At 45.5% G+C, this 20369-nt stretch overlaps 1 protein-coding gene across 9 annotated transcripts in view; it reads left to right on the top strand.

The window, feature by feature from the left end:
• ENOX1 (ecto-NOX disulfide-thiol exchanger 1) overlaps positions 1-20369 on the top strand; it is a 585762-nt gene that overhangs the window by 454726 nt on the left and 110667 nt on the right. For all 9 annotated transcript variants that reach the window (XM_086711591.1, XM_086711599.1, XM_086711581.1 and 6 more), the window contains one exon: positions 13362-13546. In XM_086711591.1, the coding sequence (XP_086567717.1) occupies positions 13362-13546 (185 nt within the window). The remainder of the gene's footprint in view (positions 1-13361; positions 13547-20369) is intronic.

Genomic DNA, 20369 nt, shown 5'->3' with positions numbered 1-20369 from the left:
TACTCTTCTTTTAGTGATTTACCAGTCCGTTTCTCAGGAATTGTCTCCACCTGCCATCCCACGCTTTTCTAGGATAGTTTATGTGACCCGAGCACCCTAAAGTTATCCATTTCTCTGTCCTTAGCTCTTTGCCACCATGCAATGTGCCAAGCAATGTCATACTACAAAGCAGTGATAAAATTAAAACAAATATTCACAGAATTCTTAATGCCGTGTACGGGACCATGAGACCACTTGTCTCGAAGTACCAGATTAAGGAGAGAAATTAGCACACAGAGTCTTGTAAGACTAATCAAGACTCGGTCTTTGATCTGAGAGCGTTACTTGTGTGCTGTGAAGAATCCTAGCAGCACATCATCAGAGTTCTCCTTTCTTGGAATAGCACTGGCTCATGGCCCCCTGGACCGTCAGGAGTTATAGCCCATGCGAGCAGGTACACCCTGACCTAAGGAACGGTGGGAGCTGAGATGAACTGAAAAGAGGTTGTATAAATCTATGCATCTGAACTCCATCTTCTCCCTGGAGAAGGCTGTATTTTGTTGCAAACAAAGAAGAGTAAAAACATGACACGGGCGGACCTTCCACCCCGTGTGTTCCTTAAAGACTAGTTTGAGATCTTTTCCTTTCTGAATGGCCAGCATGTGGCGTTGCACGGTACAAGGACAAGAGTTTGTGAAATGAAGGGATAGGAAATTAAAACTAGGAAGAACTAATTTCTTAATTGCTGAAGGGCTTTTTTTTTTTTCAGTTTGGGACCCCCCTCCCTCCAAAAAATAAAAACAACAACAACAACAACAACAAAAACCCCACAACTATTATCTGTTTAATCCTCCCAGTACTGACCATGTTTTTCAGATGAGGATCCTGAGCTCTAATGGAGGTTTACTAACTTGCCCCAAATCTCAGAAGACAAGTGTGCCCTTCAAGTCCCTTCTTGCCCTCTGTAGTAACCCCTCTGCCGCCCTCCTGTGTGTAATCCATGTCTCCACGCCTCTCTGGAGTTGGCAGGAGCAGGGACGTAAAAGAGCGCGGCCAGTGTTCTTCTCAGGACTAACGCTCCTCAGAAACAATGCCCTGTAGTCCCCAAACCTCCACCGACGTGTCTGGTCCCCTCTCCTTCCTCTGGACAATCCTGCTTCCATAACTCGGTATCACAAACTCTGTGTGTTACTATTTAGAGCAGGGAGAAGAACCTGTCCCTTCAGGCCATTAAAAGGTGGGAGACTATGGCAAGGTTAGGGATGGAACGGAAATGAGGAACGGCAAAGAAATAAAGTAAGATGTGAAACTTTGCCCCTAGAACTAGGTTGAAATTAACGCAGATGGACAATGTAACTTGATTTTTCTTAGTCATTGGAAGTTGTTGGGTCTTTGGGCTTTTGAAACAGAAATTAAAACTTAAATTGGACTTTTTGCCCCGTTCGATAGAGCATTTGTGACTCTAAGGAATGTTATAATCGATGCCAGCTCATCAGCACCATGTTAACAAAGCACTTTCTCTGAAACTATCCGTGGCGCCTTCTCTCTCGTGTTCAATAAAGAACAGGCAACAAGAGAGCTGGTTTCTCAGAGGAATTCCTTTAACCTTTCGGAAACAGAATATTTCATGCTAATTCCTGCTTAATTGGAGGGAAGTCATTTCTTTAAAATCATTGAATATGAGTTTGAAGTCTGTTCCATCCCTGACCTCTTTAATTCAATCAAGGTCACCCCATAAACTTGCCCAAACAGCTCTTTTTCTCAATTAGAAAATAAGGGGTAGAGCTGTTTAAAAGCATTTAGCATTTGATTAATAGTGCTTAACTGGGGCTTCCGCACTTGCAGAGGGTTTTTAAGGAGTTGCTAGTAAGAATGAAACATTGCTACCTGAGAAATTACACTCATCAGAAACCAAAAACAAATCATTTTAATGAGCAAAGCAAAAACTCTTTTTTTTTTTTTTTTGTGGGAATGTGAGAAAGATCATCACACTCAGTACATAGAAGGTTTTAACATCTGAACAACTCTCTCCCAGAGAAAAATTGCTATAATTTAGCCATCTAGACAGTTTTTAAAATCCGTGCACTTTTCCCTGCCCAAGGACTCGGGGAAGATGAATGTGGGGTTTGTTGAAGCAGGCTTTTGTAGCACTCAAGCTCTGGGGGTGAAAGCAGGAATGAGAAGATGTGTCCCGTTGAAGAATGTGACCTAGAGCCATCTTAAGGGAGGGGAAATCAAGGGTTCTGAAAATACGGTTTTGGAAGGCTTCCTTCCACATTTCCTTCCTTCCTATTCTCTGGGCCTAAGGAAGGCCAAGTTCACCCTGACACTCATTTGATGAGGGGGTCCTTTGGGTGGCAAAATCATTAGAAAGGCTCTAAGGAAGTGGACAGATGAGTGAGAAGCGGTATTCCTGGAAGCGTTTAGAGACACTGAACATAATCAAGAAATAACTTTGAGCCAGATGAAGTTCGAGGCCTCTGGAAGTAGCTGAGTTTTGTTTCTGGAGTGGCTTGGCAAACAATGTGTCTCTTCCAAGCCCCAGCCTTCTCGATAGTAACGTGAGGCTCATCCTAAGAGAGTTTACTTGAGGTTGTAAGAAATGACCAAGGAAGGGGCTCCATGGCCCTTTGCAAATACCTGTTACCATAGCAACGTGGAAGACTGATACCGGTGAGCAGTGGCAGAAGGCGTAGATGAGTGATTCACAGCCCTGGCTCCGCGTGAGAAAGAGCTGGGAAGCTTTCCTGGCAACGGCTGGGAGTTAATGCCCACTCACGTGAGTTACAAGATAGTCCTCAGGTATTTCTGCCGCACAAAGTCTTGAAAACCACTGGTACATGACATGGGGCCTGATGTCCGTCAATAATAGGTAGAAAGAACGGGGCAAAGAAACAGGTTGAGGTAAGGTAACAGAGGATGAGAAGAAAATGAACATGAAGTAAAAGGTGGGGCACCGGGGCAGCTCTGTCAGTGAAGCGTCCGACACTCGGTTTCAGCTCTGGCCATGATCTCCCAGTTTGTGAGTCTGAACCCCAAGTCGGGCTCTGGGCTGACAGCGCGGAGCCCGCTTGGGATTTCTTTCTGTCCCTCTCTCTGCCCCTCCCTGGCTTGCTCGCTCTCTCGCTCTCTCTCTCTCTCTCTCTCTCAAACAATAAATAAGCATAACAAAATTTAAGGTAAGAAAATGAAGTAAAAGATAAAAATGTTTAGGGGAAAGGAAGTGACTGATGTGGCAAATCACCAAGGACCAGAGAAAGAAGAAATGAAAGGGAGCTAGTTTCTTGGTTTAAGTATGGCATGCATGACACAGGTGGAGAACCCTGTCATAGCTGCGTGAGGAACATGTGAAGCATCCTCTGGATAATCGGAAAAAGGTTGTTTGGGAGGAAAGAAAAAAAAAATGAGGGTAGTCTGATGCAGAAAAACGTGGGGAAGGCCAAGTACAGAGTCTCTGCTTTTCTCAGACTCTAGGAGAATAGCCAGGAACTGTTTTCTCATCCATCAGTGGTTAGAGACAGGCAGGGATGGGCCCCCTCTCCTCAGTAAGAAGCTGGTGTCAGGACCCCTGGCCAAGGGTCATTAGTTCCCACCAGGCACAGAGGTTGGGCTGGGCCTCTCCGGGGCGCAAGCCACGGACCTGCTGCAGCAGGCACTTTCTCCAGAAATATGGCTGCAAAGAAAACTAATACGCAACAACATCCAGTAGATCAGAAAAATGTGTTTTGGAGACACTGCCTGGAGGATTTATGAAAGCATTCAGTCACAATATCATCACGGGAGAGGCAGTAAGTAGCGTTCAGAGAGGAACAGGTGGATAGATTGATGAAATGCGAGAAGGCAAGGCAGATGGCGGTGAGGCCTCGGCGGCCATGTTGGAGGGTAAAAGCTGGAGATGAGAAGGTCCATTTAAGAACAGAAAAGCTGCTAGAAAAGGCTGAGAGAAAGCAGGTGTCAAAAAAAAATGACGAAAGAAATGTAAGACTGGAAGAAAGTTACGAAGGAACGGGGATCCGGTCCCTACAGGCCAGGGAAGCGGTTCTAAAACTTTGGCATGCATTCAGCCCACCCTGGATGGTTGTTGAAAGGCACATCCTCAGACCCCATTCCAGACCCTCAGATTCAGAGGGTCTGGGATGGGATGGCTCCAAGAATTCCCATTTAAGATACCAAAGTGGAACAAATGAGGGCTGCGGGTGGAGGAAACTTGGAGGAATACTGGCCTCAGTTATTCATACCAGTGTCATTTTATTGTGGTTACGTACTTAGAGACGACAGGAATTCTTTCTGCCCTAATGTCAGGCACAAATACGTGCACATCAATCAGTCTCCACACTGGTGACCAGGAGAGTGGAGAGGATGAGACTTCACGGGCAGCCCAAGCACAGTTCCCACCCACCACTTCCCCCCCCCCCACTCCCCCACCCCCCCAAAAAAGCTTGAGAGCAAAGTCTTGGTTCTCTCTTAGTAGACCGGATAGTTAATGTTTATATAAAGCACAAAAACTGAGGGGAGAAAAGCGTTTTCTGTGCAACTCCTCTTTGTTGCCCCAAGTATGTGATGTGCTAAGATTAAAAAAAAAAAAAAAATGTGGGAAAAGTTGCTATTCCTTGCAAAAGATGGTGCCTACATCTGAGAATGTTGAGGTTCGGGCTGAGCTTCTCTTCACATTTCCGAGTGTGGATGTGTTTTATGTGGTGGAAACCACCAGTTCAAGAGTGTGTGTGTGTGTGTGTGTGTGTGTGTGTGTGTGTGTGTCTGGGGAGGTGTTAGTAGGAGCAGGAAATCCCCACTTCTTTTTTTTTTAAATTTTTTTTTCAACGTTTATTTATCTTTGGGACAGAGAGAGAGACAGAGCATGAACGGGGGAGGGGCAGAGAGAGAGGGAGACACAGAATCGGAAACAGGCTCCAGGCTCTGAGCCATCAGCCCAGAGCCCAACGCGGGGCTCGAACCCACGGACCGAGAGATCGTGACCTGGCTGAAGTCGGACGCTTAACCGACTGCGCCACCCAGGCGCCCCAGGAAATCCCCACTTCTTGAGGGGAAGGTGTCTTGAAGAAAATGAGAAATGACCAAGAAATCCACAAGTTAGTGGGGGAAGGAGGTGAGGTCCTTACGCCACAGGCAGGTGAGGAAATGAGAAATGAGACGAGGAATTCCTTCAGGGGAGAGGTTGTGTTTCAGGCTTCTCTGGTTGGACAAGACCAACCGCTACGTAGGGTGCAGCGGCCCAGAGCGAAAAGCCAGTGGTGCAGAGCTGTACCCAAGGGGGGCGCTCTGTGTGCGAGGGTGGCGGCCAAGGCCGGGGGAGGCGTTCCCACGCCCCCGAAACCTGTGTCCTTGTGAGATTTATCTTGGTCTGAGTCTGACTGCTCTGAAAAGGAATCTCTAAAGGCTTCAGAAGGTAAAAAAGAGGTAGTCCTGAATCTTGGAGGTCAACATTGAAAATGAAAAAGAAAACTGACATCTGATCAAAAAAAGTAAAGGGGGGCGGGGGGGAGAGCTGGAGTTGAGGGGAGAAATGCCCCTCTCGGTAGCCCTGCTGCCTGGGTTTGGGGCTCCAACAACCCAACCCCCTCTCCCCTCCTTCCCCCTCATCCTGCCCTGGCAGTCTGGCCACCTTCTCCCGGAGACTGCTGGGTCTTGATCTGTGCTCGCCTGAGGCCTCGAAAGGCGTCCCTCACCCCCACCCAGCATCTTTCAACAGTACTTTAAATTGCAGGCTTATCCTGCTGTTGAAAGGAGTGGGCAAGCCTCTCCGCTCATTTTGCCCTGGGGACGATGGGGGCAGCTGGGGGCGGTATCAGAGGAGAATAAGGTCGGTGGCAAAGCAGGAAGGCATGATGTGAATTCTCTGTGGTGTCTGCACCCCGCAGCACCTTGTGGCCGCTGCTCCGGGGCGCAGACCCCTTGGTGAGGATGAGCTGTGTGGAAGGGGAGACAGACGGGGGGTTTTTTTCCTGAGTCGCCAGCTGTGGGTTGTGCCTCCAGACTCGCGTTTAAGCCATTATAATAACAGGATCTAGCTTACCTGCACTCTCCAAATTACCCTTATTCCACCGGCCTCACACAAAGATGGAAATAGACACCGCATTGTGCTTCTGTTTAGCTCTCCCTAATAATAGCTAATGTGCAGGCTATAATGCACACTGCAAATATAAAATGTTATGTCAATGCTAAGTTGTAATAATAATAATCCTGCAAAAATGTAGCAGAAGGAATTTCCGTGAGCAATTTGAGGAAGATTGCTGCTTCCGCGGTGATACAGGTATGACTGAGAAACAGATCAATTACAGTTTGTTGGGACCGTAGGAGGCTGTCTAGCAGCAGCCTGGCCGGGCAGCGGGGCCAAGATGCCCTTCAGCTCTGTGTCTGGACACTGGGAGGCACCGACATGGCAGCAGCCCAAGGACCCCAGGCCTTCCTTCCCCTGGTCAGCTGAGGGCAGGCCCGGGTCTTGTCTTGGGCTTTCCTTGGCCTGTTCAGAGGACATCTTGGGGACGGGACTCGGTGGGAAGAGAGGTTTTTCCATCGCCTTTACTGTAACTGAAGGCACATGACAGAGCAACCACACAGGTGAGGTCGGAGGGTTGGGGGAGGGGGAGGCATATATACATTATATATATAATATATATATAAACATATATATATTATATATATATAATTTATATATATATAATATATTTTTATATATAAAAATTATATTTAATATATATAAATATATATAAATATATAAAAATATATAAATATAAAATATATAAAATATAAAATACATAAAAATATAAAAATATAAAATATATAAAAAATTATATATAATTTATATATTATATATAATTTTTTAATAAATATATATTTTTTTAATGTTTATTTATTCTTGAGAGCGAGGCAGAGCATGAGTGGAGGAGGGGCAGAGAGAGAGGGAGACACAGAATCTGAAGCAGGCTCCAGGCTCCGAGCTGTCAGCACAGAGCCCGACGCGGGGCTCGAACTCACGGACCGCGAGATCACGACTTGAGCTGAAGTCAGACACCCAAAAACCAACTGAGCCACCCAGGCACCCCTGGACACAGCTGTCCCAATGGAGCCTTATTAACCAACTGCGGCTCAGGAGCTCGGCAGTTCGTGACTATCAGTGTGGCCATTTCAGAGGAGAGAGATACGGGGGGCAGAAGGAGGATCCCTAAGTGGTCTGAGTCAGGCGTCAAGACTGTCCAAAGGGGGCCAGACGGGTCCTTCCCTCTGGATCATTCCCAAGATTCTCCTGCAGAAGAGACTTGTGTGTCTGTGTTAAAATAGGGCCTCAAGCAGAACGCTCCCCAAACAGTGCCACAAGTGGAAGCCGTTTTCTGTTTTAGCAACAAATTTGCCACTCTCGTGGTGTCCTTGGTTCCTTCCCTCTCCGGCTGCAGCACTTATCTGCGCCCAGGCTACCCCAATGGCATTATGTCAAGGACGGGAGATAAACTGGGTGGAAAGCCTGCGCCTCCAAACCCTGCGTCTCTCAAACCCAGCTCCATCACCTGTAGAATAGAAGCTGCGATCATACTCACTATATCGTGTTTTTGGACGCTGCAAGGAGATCGTGCAAGTCACATGCCTCGCACGGTACCTGGCATGTTAGAAATTGTTAGCTGTTACCACCACTATTCCTACTGCTGCTTTTTATTTGGGGGAGATGGGGAAGGGTGAACTCTCACCCTCACTCCGAAAGGAGGCGCTCAGGGCATTGGGATGTGGCCGGGGCAGGACTGCCCTCAAAGGTGCAGGGCATGGAGATTCCTCCAGAAGGATTTGTCCAAACAAGCCAACCGTAGCCCCAATTCAGGAACCGGGTGACAGAACGAGCGATGGTCTGAGCAGCATTTCTCAGAGCGTGCTCGCGGCCCCGTCAGCACTACCGCCACCTGAGAACCTGGACGGAGGCCGTTACTGGGGGAAATACTGGCTTACAGGAACACCAGCTAGTTTATAAATAAGGCCCACATTTTCAGGGGCTTCCCAGCGACAAGAAAAAGCTTATCCTTTTTTTTTCATTTTTGTATGTATTTGTTTACCTTGAGAGAGCGCGCGCGCATACGTGGAGGGGAAGCAGGGAGAGAGGGAAAGAGAGAATCCCTAGCAGGCTCCACACCATCAGCACAGAGCCCGACGCGGGGCTTGAAGTTACAAACCGTGAGATCGGGACCTGAGCTGAGATCGAGAGTCGGACGCTTAACCGACTGACCACCCGGGCGCCCTCGAAAAGTTTATTATTGAGCACAGAAGAGTCCCTAAGCAGACACTGTCGGTCTCCGGGCACCTTTCCTGTGTGTGGTGAGTCAGAGACCCAGGCCCATTCCAGCAGCGGGAAGAGACATTATTCAGAAGACACCCCTTGCTCCCTCATGTCCCGCTGGTGAGCACCAGCCTCTGGGACAGTCACCTGTCAGGAGCAACGCTGCACTGAGCAAAGAAAAGCATGAGTTTGGGTGCACCGCATGCTGTCTCTGCCACAGAAGGGCAACCCCCCTACCCCCCCCACACCCCAGCCAGGCAGCCTGCAAGGAGAGGCTTGGGGAGAGGCAGATGGGGCCTGGCCAGTAGCTAAGTCACTAGCCCAGGGGGGCTGGAAGGTGACCGATATCGTGGGGGTGTCTTCCGGGCCTTGGACCTCTCCATTATCATCCCGTGTTCTGACTCTGTCAGCACAGCCGCCCGTCTGGGCAGCAGCTGATGAATCCTTGAGAAGGGCTTCTTGTGTGGGGGAAAGAAACACACAGTTCAGCAGCCCTCTCCTGGCATTCCACGTCTGCATCTGGCAGAGCGGAGGGAGAATGTTAAACGCGGAGTTCCCCAAAGACACAAAGATGAACAGTTCTTGAGACATCCAGATATTGTTAGGAATAATATGTTAAAGTGTTTTATTAATTTAGTTACATCTTGCCTGAGCAGGAAAAAAGATATTAACATACTGTCAGCTTACCGGGACATAACCCAAAATAACTTACATTCTTCATATAGGGCTAATTATTTTTCTGAGGCCGGCTCCGGCTGGTAAGAGAGAGATTTCAAGGCTTTTCCCAGATTATTTACTTAAAGAAGTTAAGCCTGCCACTCTCTGTTCCCATGGAAACACAGTAAGTAATACAGGAGACAGGAAGAGGTCACTTTGGCCATAATTAATATAAAGGATAATGGTTTGTATGGAATCTCGTAAAGGGTAAAGCAAGCTGCTGTAATCCCTTTAAACCTCCTTTTCAGCGGTACAATTTAATCTTTGGATCAATTTTCCGACACTGACGTCACTTTGGTAATTTTAGTAGTCTAGTGCTAATTTTTGAAATGTAATTTAATCTTGCTTGGCAAAGTTTTTCTTCTGTTGCTGTTTCATTTTTGATCCAATCAGAAAATCGCGGGAACAATTTTTCTAGGGTCGGAACAACTGCACTGCCCTTCCCCTTTGGATGCCCCATCTTCTCAATAATCTGGTTGGTTGTGAGTGAATTACTGATAATCCAGAGGCACCACTGGATTCAGGTGCCACTAGAATCACCAAAGGAAGATTTCATTGGATTCAGAAGAGTAGTTTACATTTGAAGGCTCATTGTATTCTTTTCGTGTTAATTATTGCAAATGGGTAATCCACAGGTGGTGGCTCTTAGCTAAATATTCCACTTATCGGAACATAGTACACTCCTCAGGGAATCTTACAAAAAGACACACACTGCAGGTTATTTTTAGTCCTTACGCTTATTTGAACAGTGAATCTGTTATGCAGTCTCTCAAGGGTAAATTTTATCATGGAAGCTTGATTACACATTTTTCAAGACTGTTTCATTTAATACAGTGTCCCGGAAAGAGCTAAAGAGTAAAGACAAAGAGAGAGCAATGAAAGAATGGAACTTGGTCAAGTTTCTGAATTTTTAATATCCTGAAAAAATGATATTACGCTAGGAATTATCAGGACTTTGTTTCTTTCCGGGCTCAAGGAACATAATGTTCCCAGAAGCCTCATGTGAGGGGTGCATTCAGGGCTGCCCATGACACTTAACAATGTTTACAAACAGGTGGCCTGAAGTTAAGTGGAGTCAATATACAATTTCTCACCCTGTAGAAATAACCACTTGGCTGCCACATGAGTAACCATTTTTTTTTTTGCAACTATCAAGCTTGAAATCATTTAATCAGGAATGTAAATTAGTTATATGCCTCAGTTATAAAAACGTTGATGGGATTGGCTATGGTATTGATTTGGGGTGGAGGGAGGAAAGTTACAGCTGCTTTTTAAAAAAAATTATATATGTATATATATACACGTATACATATATACATATATATATACATATACATATATATGTATACGTGTATATATATACATATACGTATATATATACATATACATATATATATACATATATATGTATATTACATATACATATATATACGTATATATATACATATATATATGTATATGTATATAATAATATCACATTCCTATTCCAGAAATGCAAACAGCATTGTCTCTTCCTTGGCAAGAATAGTGGCCACTCGGCTCAGCCAAGAATAACTGTCAGCACTACCGTTACACAGGCTTCTAAGAGAGCCCGTGAAATAATGGATGGTGCACTCTCCTATATGTATTTATGTTCAGATAATTTATTTAAATAATGTTGCTGGCACATGCTTTATAACTGCTTGCATTTTGCTACACAGATTTCAGCGTATCTTGCAGACTATGCAATTCATTTGGAAAATGTAATTTCCATCCCTGCATACTAATCGATTTCTTCACAAACACCTGCTATCAGTTATGATAATAAAAATGCCACTCTAAATTGAAAAAGGGCCAAATAGAGCTTCCTAAGGAAATGACTTAAGTGTCTTTGAATGCTACTAAATGTAGTAATGTGCTTATGTGGTGCCAACATTTTTTTCATCATTTGCATTTTCTGTAATTTTGCCCTATTACAGCATCCCTCTCAAATGATGCCTCATAACCATTTCCTTGTGGATTGGTAAACTGAGTTGTCAGGAGTTGGTGTCATGGGGTGTGGACAAGATCTGGAGTTGGGCAGTGTGATGTTAGAAAACACTAGCTCATGCTTCTGGCTACACCCTGGGTCGTTTCCGATTTTATGAGTAAGTCCCCGGAAACTGTAAAATTGGCTGCTCCTTGGTTTTGCGCACACGTAGACCCCAAATAAAATTTCCTTCATTCATTCCCTGCAGCCTCTAGTTCATTGCACGCACCAGTGCCAAACTAATCTTACTAAATCACCAATTCCGTTGTGTCCTTCCGCTGCCCGGGCACCTGGCATGGTTCTCCATCAGCTGCCCCACCGAATCTCACTCTCTAGCCTGACTTCTGAGTTCCATCCCCTCTCATCCTGTGACACAGCCCGCCTTTCCCTCACTGCCTCCAGACCGACATGTGCCTTTTTGGTCAAGCTTCCCACCTTCCTGCCCCAAGTGGTCTCTCTTAAATTCTCTTCCCTGAACTTTTGCTTATGCTCTTGCCCTGTCCAGACTCAGACATCCTTCCCCAGTTCTTGAGCCTTCCAGGCCCTCTTTTATCATTCTGGTCCGCATCTTCCTTTCTCTTCTCTGAGCCCCAACAGGATGAATTCCCTCGACACTAAGTTGCTCATTTATTTGTTCATTCAACGAGCATTCATCAAATGCCTACTATATGCCAGCCGTCAGGCTGTTCTCGCTTCCCTTGGACGTATTTGTTTCTTTTCAAATGTATCAGTTTCTCTGATCTTCTAAGCTGCCTGAGAGAAGACATATTCTGGCTCCTCCTTCTGTGATCCAGGATGCCCAGGCAGGCCTGGGCACAGAGTATGTATGCAGTAACTGCGTGTTGACTAATTGATCCCTAATGGTTTGAGGTAGGGAATTTTCTGGTTAATTGCATGTTCTATTTGATTAGTATTTCCATGTGTACTATACATAATCATTTTGCAAAGCAGAATACTATAAACCACTCAACTATAAAACTATTATTAGCATAATTTGAGGTTTGATATTTGAGGAGAGAATTCACTGGGGTCTCAGAGCACGTCTGTAAAGATCTATTATCTGCATACTGTAATGTGAAGGTAGAACATCCAGGAGGCTGACCCCCAGTGGTCTCTGATTGGCACTGGTTGGGGGAGGGGGTGGAAATGAGCCCGTACTGAGAACCTGCTGGCCAACAGGCCTCACGTCATGCCCTTACAAACCGGAAGTCACTTCTTTGAAGAAGTTCCTGATAAGTTTTGAAATCTCTCCTTCTCTTTTCTCTTGCTTACAAGAGTAGAGAATGCATTTTCTGTGGGAGGGGGAAGAAAGTGTGGGCAACTGGTGGGAGGGGGGGGCGGGGAGAGAAGTCACGAGGGGTTTCAAACGGTCTGATGAGAACTAAACGCATCTGGACGGGCAAGAAGCCCAGCGACTTGAGGACTAGGTTTGAAGACTGTTGACGATACTTCTTCCTTTGTGGGGCGAGACAAGTTCTCTAGCTTCTCTGTGCCTCGTTTTTGTCCTCTGTAAAGAACGGGATTAAGAGCAGCCTAACCGACATTCTAGGCCTGAGGCGGGATGAAGTGATGAATCCGTGCGAATCGTCGGGTCCGGTGTCTCTCACGTGCTGGGTGCTCCGCCGGCGGTTAGTATCAGGGGAGAGACCCCAGCAGGGAAGCTGGAAACCATCGGTGTTGCTTTGTGCCACCCACTCTTCTGTTTTCAGTCTCTGCCGTTTCTGTTAACGGTCTCGGTTTCTCGGTAGGATGGAGACGTAAGATCCGAATCCACACATGGAGAGTTTTCGGTTTCGGGAAGGAGGGTCACGGCCTTGCAGGGAAGCAGGGTTTTAATCTGCTGGTGAAACATACGGAGCCAGCCTACCGTCCTGATAAGGAGGGGGCGAGCAATCCGTGCGATTTGTCCCAGCGGCCGTGCGGGGAGGAATGACGTCCGTGTCGATCCCTCTGTCCCCTGGGATGTGGCTGCAGGCCTCAACCTGTGGAAAGACTGATTCGGTGAAAGAAAGTGGCCCCCGTGCTGTCCCCACCTAGCAGCACGTTCCCGCTTGCGGGAGGGCGCCTCGGACTGGGGGAGAGGCCGAGAGGCCAGCACTGGGGAGGAGTTACTCCTGGGCCCACAAGAAGCATGCCTCCATCAGACAGGACAAATGGAATCGATAAAAATTCCCAAAGAAGTGATGCTCACCAGCCGGGAATCACAGAGCCCCGGGGCCAGGCATTTGGGGTTTGTTTCTGAGCTGGTGTGAACGGTAAGAATTTGGGTGAGAGACGCCCCATCCCGCGAGAGCCCCCCCGCCCCCACCCCGGTCTAAGCCCCGCCCCCGTCACCTGAAGGTGACGGACCTGAACTTGTGCTGTGTGTTTGCCTTCCAGCCCTGGCTGCTCAGGCCTATGCTCTGAAAGAGGAGAATGACAGTCTGCGCTGGCAGCTGGACGCCTACAGGAACGAAGTGGAGCTGCTGAAACAGGAGAAAGAGCAGCTTTTCCGAACGGAGGACAACGTCACCAAGGACCAGCAGCTTCAGTTCCTGCAACAGACCATGCAGGGCATGCAGCAGGTACCTGGGCCCAGACTTTTCTTTTTTTTTCCGCGAGGGCAAGGGGTGCGTGCGTTCCGCGGACGCGAGACGGGAGCCATTTGCCGGGAAAGGGGAAGGAGAAGAAAGGACAAGCGCCAAGCTAGCAAGGAAAGGAAAGTGCCGGTGACTGCAGAAGGGCAGCGTCTGCAGAAAAAAATCAGGCTAGAGAACACCTGCGAGGCAGGAAGCTAAGGAAGAGAATCTAGGAGGTCGAAAGGTTTGCAGGGGGAGGTGAGCCGCGTGGAAAATGGTCAGAAAATCCTCGTGAATCACGATGCAAGGGTTTTAGCATCTGAGGACATTTCTTTATGGTTATTGATTTATTTTGAAAGAGCGAGAGCATGCACGCCTGTGGATGAGCGGGAGAGGGACAGAGAGAGAGAGAGAGAAGGGAGCGAGAGGATCCCAAGCAGGCTCGGTGCTGTCCGTGCAGAGCCCCACGCGGGGCTCGAACTCAGGAACCACGAGGTCATGACCTGCGTGGAAATCAAGACTTGGACCCTTAACCATCTGGGCCACCCAGGCGCCCCACCACCTGAGAACAATTAAGTTAAAAGCACGCCAACAGATTTCCAAAAGCATGGTGAGCTTGTTTTCAAGTTCGGTGTACCTGTAAACTCTGGGTTGGTTTCACTTCTTTTGGATCATCCTTAGGGTCTAGTCAGGTTTCATGAACACACTGTACATACTTAAGACACGTTTGTTGCTGGAAAAGATGAAGTTCCAGAATGGGGGGTACGGGCAACTTCAAAAACAGGCTGGTATCTATGCCTTTGTGAAGGGTGCCAGACCTCAGCCTCATGCACTGATGTTAAAGATGTGTCTGTGGGAACTGTCAGGAAGAGACAGGAGCTGTGGGGCATTGGAGGAAGGAGAAGGAACTTGGACTGCTGGGATGAGGGCTTGAGAGGAGGGGAGGCCTCAGCAGTCGGGAAATAGAACCAAAGACTCATAGCCGGGTTGATATCTGAAAGCATCACTTAACGGCGTTTGAGCCTTCGAGTGACCTTGTAATGATACAGCGTAAATTGTCATCACACACGGTATTTTCTATCACCCCTCTGAACGTACAAACCTAACCACTCTTTTCTGGGGGAAAAAATGTGTTTTTATTTAAACAAGGGGAATGGAAATAGAATGATGGGACACTAAAATGTAGAGTAAGAAGAATATTGTTTTAATGCCCCTATCCATACGGACTGCTCTCCAAGCTCAGGAGCATGGATTGCCTACAAAAGTGTCTTAATGATTAGAGGTAACTGCTACAGAAACATTAGCCAAGCAGGGAAAAATAATTGAGAGGAAAGGATTATAAAAAAAAAAAAAAAAAAAAAAAAAAAAGATGTACAGATTGGGATAGAAGCAAGTTAATGACCAACTCACAGAAATTATGTCTTAAATATCTCCTGCCATTTTAAAGCGGTTTTTGAGTCTTGGCTTTGAGTCCTAACTGGTTGGTGTTCACAGTGTGTGTTAGACAAATCAGTGCGATTCAGAGGTCAGAGCCAGCCAGGAAAATGTCATTACAGTTGCCACTCAGGTCCCCGCACTTGGAAATTGGTGTAACAGCTGCTGTGCGAGGCTCCCGGGGTTGTCCATATGCCCCAACATGGGCTGTGTGTCGGCGCCCCTGCCGGGAGGAGAGTCTGTCTGTCAATTTCCCCAAAGACCATGAGGCCAGACCTAGGCCACAGTTACCATCTCATGCCTCATGCAATGGGCCCACTTTTCCTCCAGTAAAGATTACCCCAGTTGCTTGAAAAGTTGATGGAATTGGGGACGCCTAGGTGGCGCAGTCGGTTAAGTGTCCAACTTCGGCCCAGGTCATGATCTCATGGTCCATGGGTTCAAGTCCCGCATCAGGCTCTGTTCTGACAGCTCAGAGCCTGGAGCCTGCTTCTGATCCTCTCTCTCTCTCTCTCTCTCTCTCTCTCTCTCTCTCTCTGTCTTTCTGCCTCTTTCCCACTCATGCTCTGTCTCTCAAAAATAAATAAACATTAAATTTTTTTTTTAAGTTGATGGAATGGTTAAGGCAATCAGAGATTCAAATATGAAGGAAATCTGAGGAGGTAAGGGTGAGCTCGGCCGTCGGGGAGAAGGATGCCCGGGAGTCAGCATCAGGGACTGCGAAGCTGCAGCCCCTTGAGAGAGGTGTTTGGTTATTGTGGCTTCTCACACATTTGCAGAATTTCCTTGTCAGTAGGAAATGTACTTTAATATAGTTTTGTTTTGTGGGATTTGGTTTTGGTTTTGGTACGATTTGCTTTAAATAGAAATTTTTTTTTAATTTTTTAATGTTTATTGAGAGAGAGAGAGAGAACAAGTGGGGAAGGGGAAGAGAGAGAGAGAGAGAGAGAATCCCAAGCAGGCTTTGTACTGTCAGCACCAAACCCAACGTGGGGCTTGAACTCGCGAACGAGAGAACACGATCTAGGCTGAGCCCAGGAGTTGGATGCTTAACCGACTGAGCCACCCAGGTGCCCCAAATAGCAGAAATGTATTGTCTCATGGTTCTAGAGGTTAGAAGTGCAAGATCAAGGTGTCAGCAGGAGAGGTTCCTTCTGAGGGCTGTGAGGGAGAACCTATTCCAGAACTTCCCCAAACTTCTGGTGGTTTCCCTAGAATCCTTGGTGTTCCATGCCTTGTAGAAGCATCACCCTAATCTCTGCCTTCATCTTCACATAGCATCCTCCCTGTGTGTATCAGTGTCCAAATTTCTGCTTTTGATAATGATACAATTTGTATAGGACTGAGGGGCCCATGCTATTCCACTATGACCTCATCTTACCGAATCATACCTCTAATGACTCTGTTTCCAAATACCATTTTCTGAGGTACAGGGGGCTAAGATTTCAACATATAAATTTTGAATGGAAACAATTCAATCATTAATAGACACATGGTAGCTATATTATATATATATATATATATATATATATATATATATATACACACACACACATATACATACATATATATATACCCATGTATAGATATATATATATATACGTACGTATATATGTATACATGTGTGTATATATATGTACATATATATATGTACATATATATATATTTTAAGTAGGCTTCACACCCAGGCGGAGCCCAGCGTGGGGCTTGAACTCATGACCCTGAGATCAAGACCTGAGCTGAGATCGAGTCAGGTGCTTAACCAACTGAGCCACCCCGGCGCCCCTAGATAAATATGTATTTGTTGAATGTAAGAGTAATGGACAAGAGTACAGGGACAAGAACTACCATGGAACCTGTGGGGAACTCTGGATCATTCGGGATTCTTGGACCATAAATAGCAAGGCAGACGGTGGGAGCTGATATCCTACAAGTATTCATAGCTCTTCCTAGCACATGGGAAGCGCTCACTCAGTGGCAGTGGCTATGACTTTAATTTTCAGTGGTTATTAGGTAGATGTGTGGCAGTCTCTGTGGCAACACGTCTTTAATACAGAGTTCCAAAATATGTGTGCTCTTTAAGAGTCAACCTCTACCTTAATATCATTTTGCATAAGTTACCACAACTTGCTAATTTGAACTCTACCACAAAGAATTCTGCTGATTTTAAAATTTACTCAGTTTGCCCCCTCTCCACTTTATTAATTAGAAAATCATGATCTCACGGGCAAGTCAACAGCTAAAGGAGAGGTTAGCCTCTCACATGCCGTTGTGTTAGCGGTTGATCTACGGGAAATTATTTCTGTAACAAACAGAAGAAAATAAAGTCTTAACAGCCTCAGACCTAGCATACCATTTTTAGAAATGCCCTCAAGTTTAGCGAAGCAGTTTTACCCTTTCTTCTTTTAATCCCTTAAAGATATTTTCACCGGGGCGCCTGGGTGGCGCAGTCGGTTAAGCATCCGACTTCAGCCAGGTCACGATCTCGCGGTCCGGGAGTTCGAGCCCTGCGTCAGGCTCTGGGCTGATGGCTCAGAGCCTGGAGCCTGTTTCCGATTCTGTGTCTCCCTCTCTCTCTGCCCCTCCCTCGTTCATGCTCTGTCTCTCTCTGTCCCAAAAATAAATAAAAACGTTAAAAAAAAATTAAAAAAAAAAAAAAAGATATTTTCACCGACATTATAGTTTCTCTTACGTTCATGAAGAAAACATCATGGGCAGGGGTCCTAAGGCTGAAAACCCTTGGGTGACTTTGGTTGTTTCTGAGTCTACCCCTACATTACGTGTGAGTCACGATTTAATATTAGAGACTTCACACGAAAGGAAATAATAGTTTGTATCCATGGTAACACCGTACCCTTTACCTGATCTTAAGCTGGCAGTGAAGTTAACTTGTCTCTGCCATAAGAGTAGTGAGCTGGTTGGCTTTCATTTGTATTTTTAAGTATACAAGGAAAGAATGTACCTATCGCAGACTCTCATTTATCTTCCAGTTATCCCTGAATTTATCGAGGCAAAATTTACATACAATAAAAATACTCTCTTTAGGGCTACAGTTCTATGAGTTTTGACAAATCGATAGATACACTCATGTAACCAAGACCACAATCAATATAGGATTGTCCTGTCACCCTCCAGAAATTCCTTTGTGTTTCTTTTTAGTCAACCCAACTCCGAGCAACCACAGATCTTTTTTTTCTACCCGTCAGAGTTTTGCATTTTCCAGAGTGTCATATAAGTGGAATTACATAGAATGCAACCGTTGAGTCTCGCTTCTTTCAGTTAGCGTAATGAATTTGAGATTCCTCCCTGTTGCTGTATATATCAAGAGTTCATTCCTCTTTATGCTGGATAGTATCCCAATGTAAGGAAGAGCTATAATTTGTTCATTTGGTCACCAGCTAACGGACATTTGGATGGTTTCCTCTTTGGGGCTAATATGAACAAATGTGCTGGCAACATTCACTTACAGACTTTTTGTTGGGACGTAAGTTTTCATTTCAGTTGGGTAAAAACCTAGGACTAGGATTGCTAGTTCATATGGTAAGTGTGTTTAACTAAGAAACTGCTGGAATGTTGCCCAAAGTGTCTATACCATCATGCATTCCCATGGGATACAGGAGAATTCCAGTTGTTTCGTGTCCTTGTCGGTCAGCACGTGATATGATCAGCCTGTTTTGTTTCACTTGTCTTTTTTTAGCCACTATATGGTAAGTGTAGAATGGCATCTCTGGTTTTAATCACACTTGAATTTAAACAATACTTGTATTTTCATTCATGAGGATAGGTCAATATGTCGTAATTTTAAATAACCAATTTAAAAATCAATTCCTTTCGAAGCCTTGTGTAAATCATATTGACAGGACTGCTAAATATTCACATAACAACAGGATCCCATTATAAGCTGCTGATCATAAAACTGTGTGTGACTGATGATGATTATGTCAGAAGGGTCCCTCGTAAATACTTTGAGCCAATGCTTTTTAATAGTGTTAGCAAATGTCATCTGAAGACCAACTGCCTTTAGGCCAGTAAACCATTGGCCCATGTAGAGCAGTGGCTTTCTAACAGTCTTGGCTTGACATTAGTAAAGACCAAGGCTGGCTGTCTTGACAACTTTGAGCAAGACAGGACAAAATTTGGGATAAGAGGATTATCATGATCAACAGCATCTTAGAAATTAAGTAACAAGTGTTTCCCCCCTGGGCTTAAAAGGGAACATATGTATGGTTTTTCTGTATCTGTCTTACAAAACCTCACCAATCTAGACCAATTTTACAGAAGGAGACAGACAAATATAATACTGCTATTTCCCTAAAACATACAGCAACCCCAGCTAGTTTTGCCAAAGGTTGGTCAAGAGTTGGTCTTTGGGATAGATATTAAGAAAGAAATGAAAGTGCGTTGAAATGACATCAGCGAGTGCGTCTGACCACTTAAGCATCTCTTCTGAAATCTTCTCTAAAACTGTTCAATTGCTTAGTAAGTACTTTTTAGAAGAGATAATGAAAAGTGTGTGCTCATTTCCTCTCCCAAGTTCACGTGCAGTGAAGTGTCAGGTGTTCCTGTCAAAGCCAGGATGATCATCACGGCAGCAGGATTGTGCCGCAGGTGGTGTTTCTGACCATCAGAAATTTCAGGGAAAGACAGGCGAAGTGAGCTGTACCCAGGAAAATTTTTAGAGGCTTTAAAAAAATTTTTTTTCTGGAAAATAAAAACCCTGCCCCTTAAAAATTATAAGAATCCTCGAAAGCCCATCAGGCCCATTGCTTCCAGTGAACTTCAGACGGTGTTTCTGTGAGCAACTTGGGAGAGGTTCTGTAGGTAAAGAACACAGACAGATGTAGCAGGACTTTGCAACAGGAGTTTCTCTGTTTCCTTGATAATTTTCCACTTTTGTTTTCTGTTTTTATTTTCTTTCTGAAATGCCCACCAGTCAGATAATGGACCTTCCTAGGCTCATGCTATGTGTGTATTATCGTTCTTCTCATGTTATCTGTTTAAACCGTGTCTTTTATCCTTTCCTCTGAAGTTTCTATTTGATCATCAGGTTATTTTATTTCCAAATGTTCTTTTTCTTCTTCGATTACTGTCTTTTCGTGCAATTTTTTATTTATTTATTTATTTTTTTTGGTTTCAGTATCTTCTCAGATCTCTTTGAGAATACTAATTAGAATGCTTAAAATTCTTTTTGTTCCTGAGTCATTTCTATTTATTCCAGGATTGGGTGTTTGCTTTTGTGTCTCAATCTGTCTCTTGGCTGCTACAGGTTTCTTTTCGCGGAGTGATGTTCGCTGGGGTGCTTCTCTCTGGGAGGGAAGGGATTACTTCCCCAGGAGCTATGGGGGCGGGCCTGCTGGCTGCTGTGTCCAGCTCTCCTCCGCTCTCCTCCCAGGCC

This window comes from Puma concolor, chromosome A1 (genome assembly GCF_028749965.1).
Source record: "Puma concolor isolate L17-30 chromosome A1, mPumCon1.1.hap2, whole genome shotgun sequence".
Classification (NCBI taxonomy): Eukaryota; Metazoa; Chordata; class Mammalia; order Carnivora; family Felidae; genus Puma; species Puma concolor.
The sequence above is the reverse complement of the archived record's forward strand: the minus strand, read 5'-3'. Positions and strand labels throughout refer to the sequence as shown.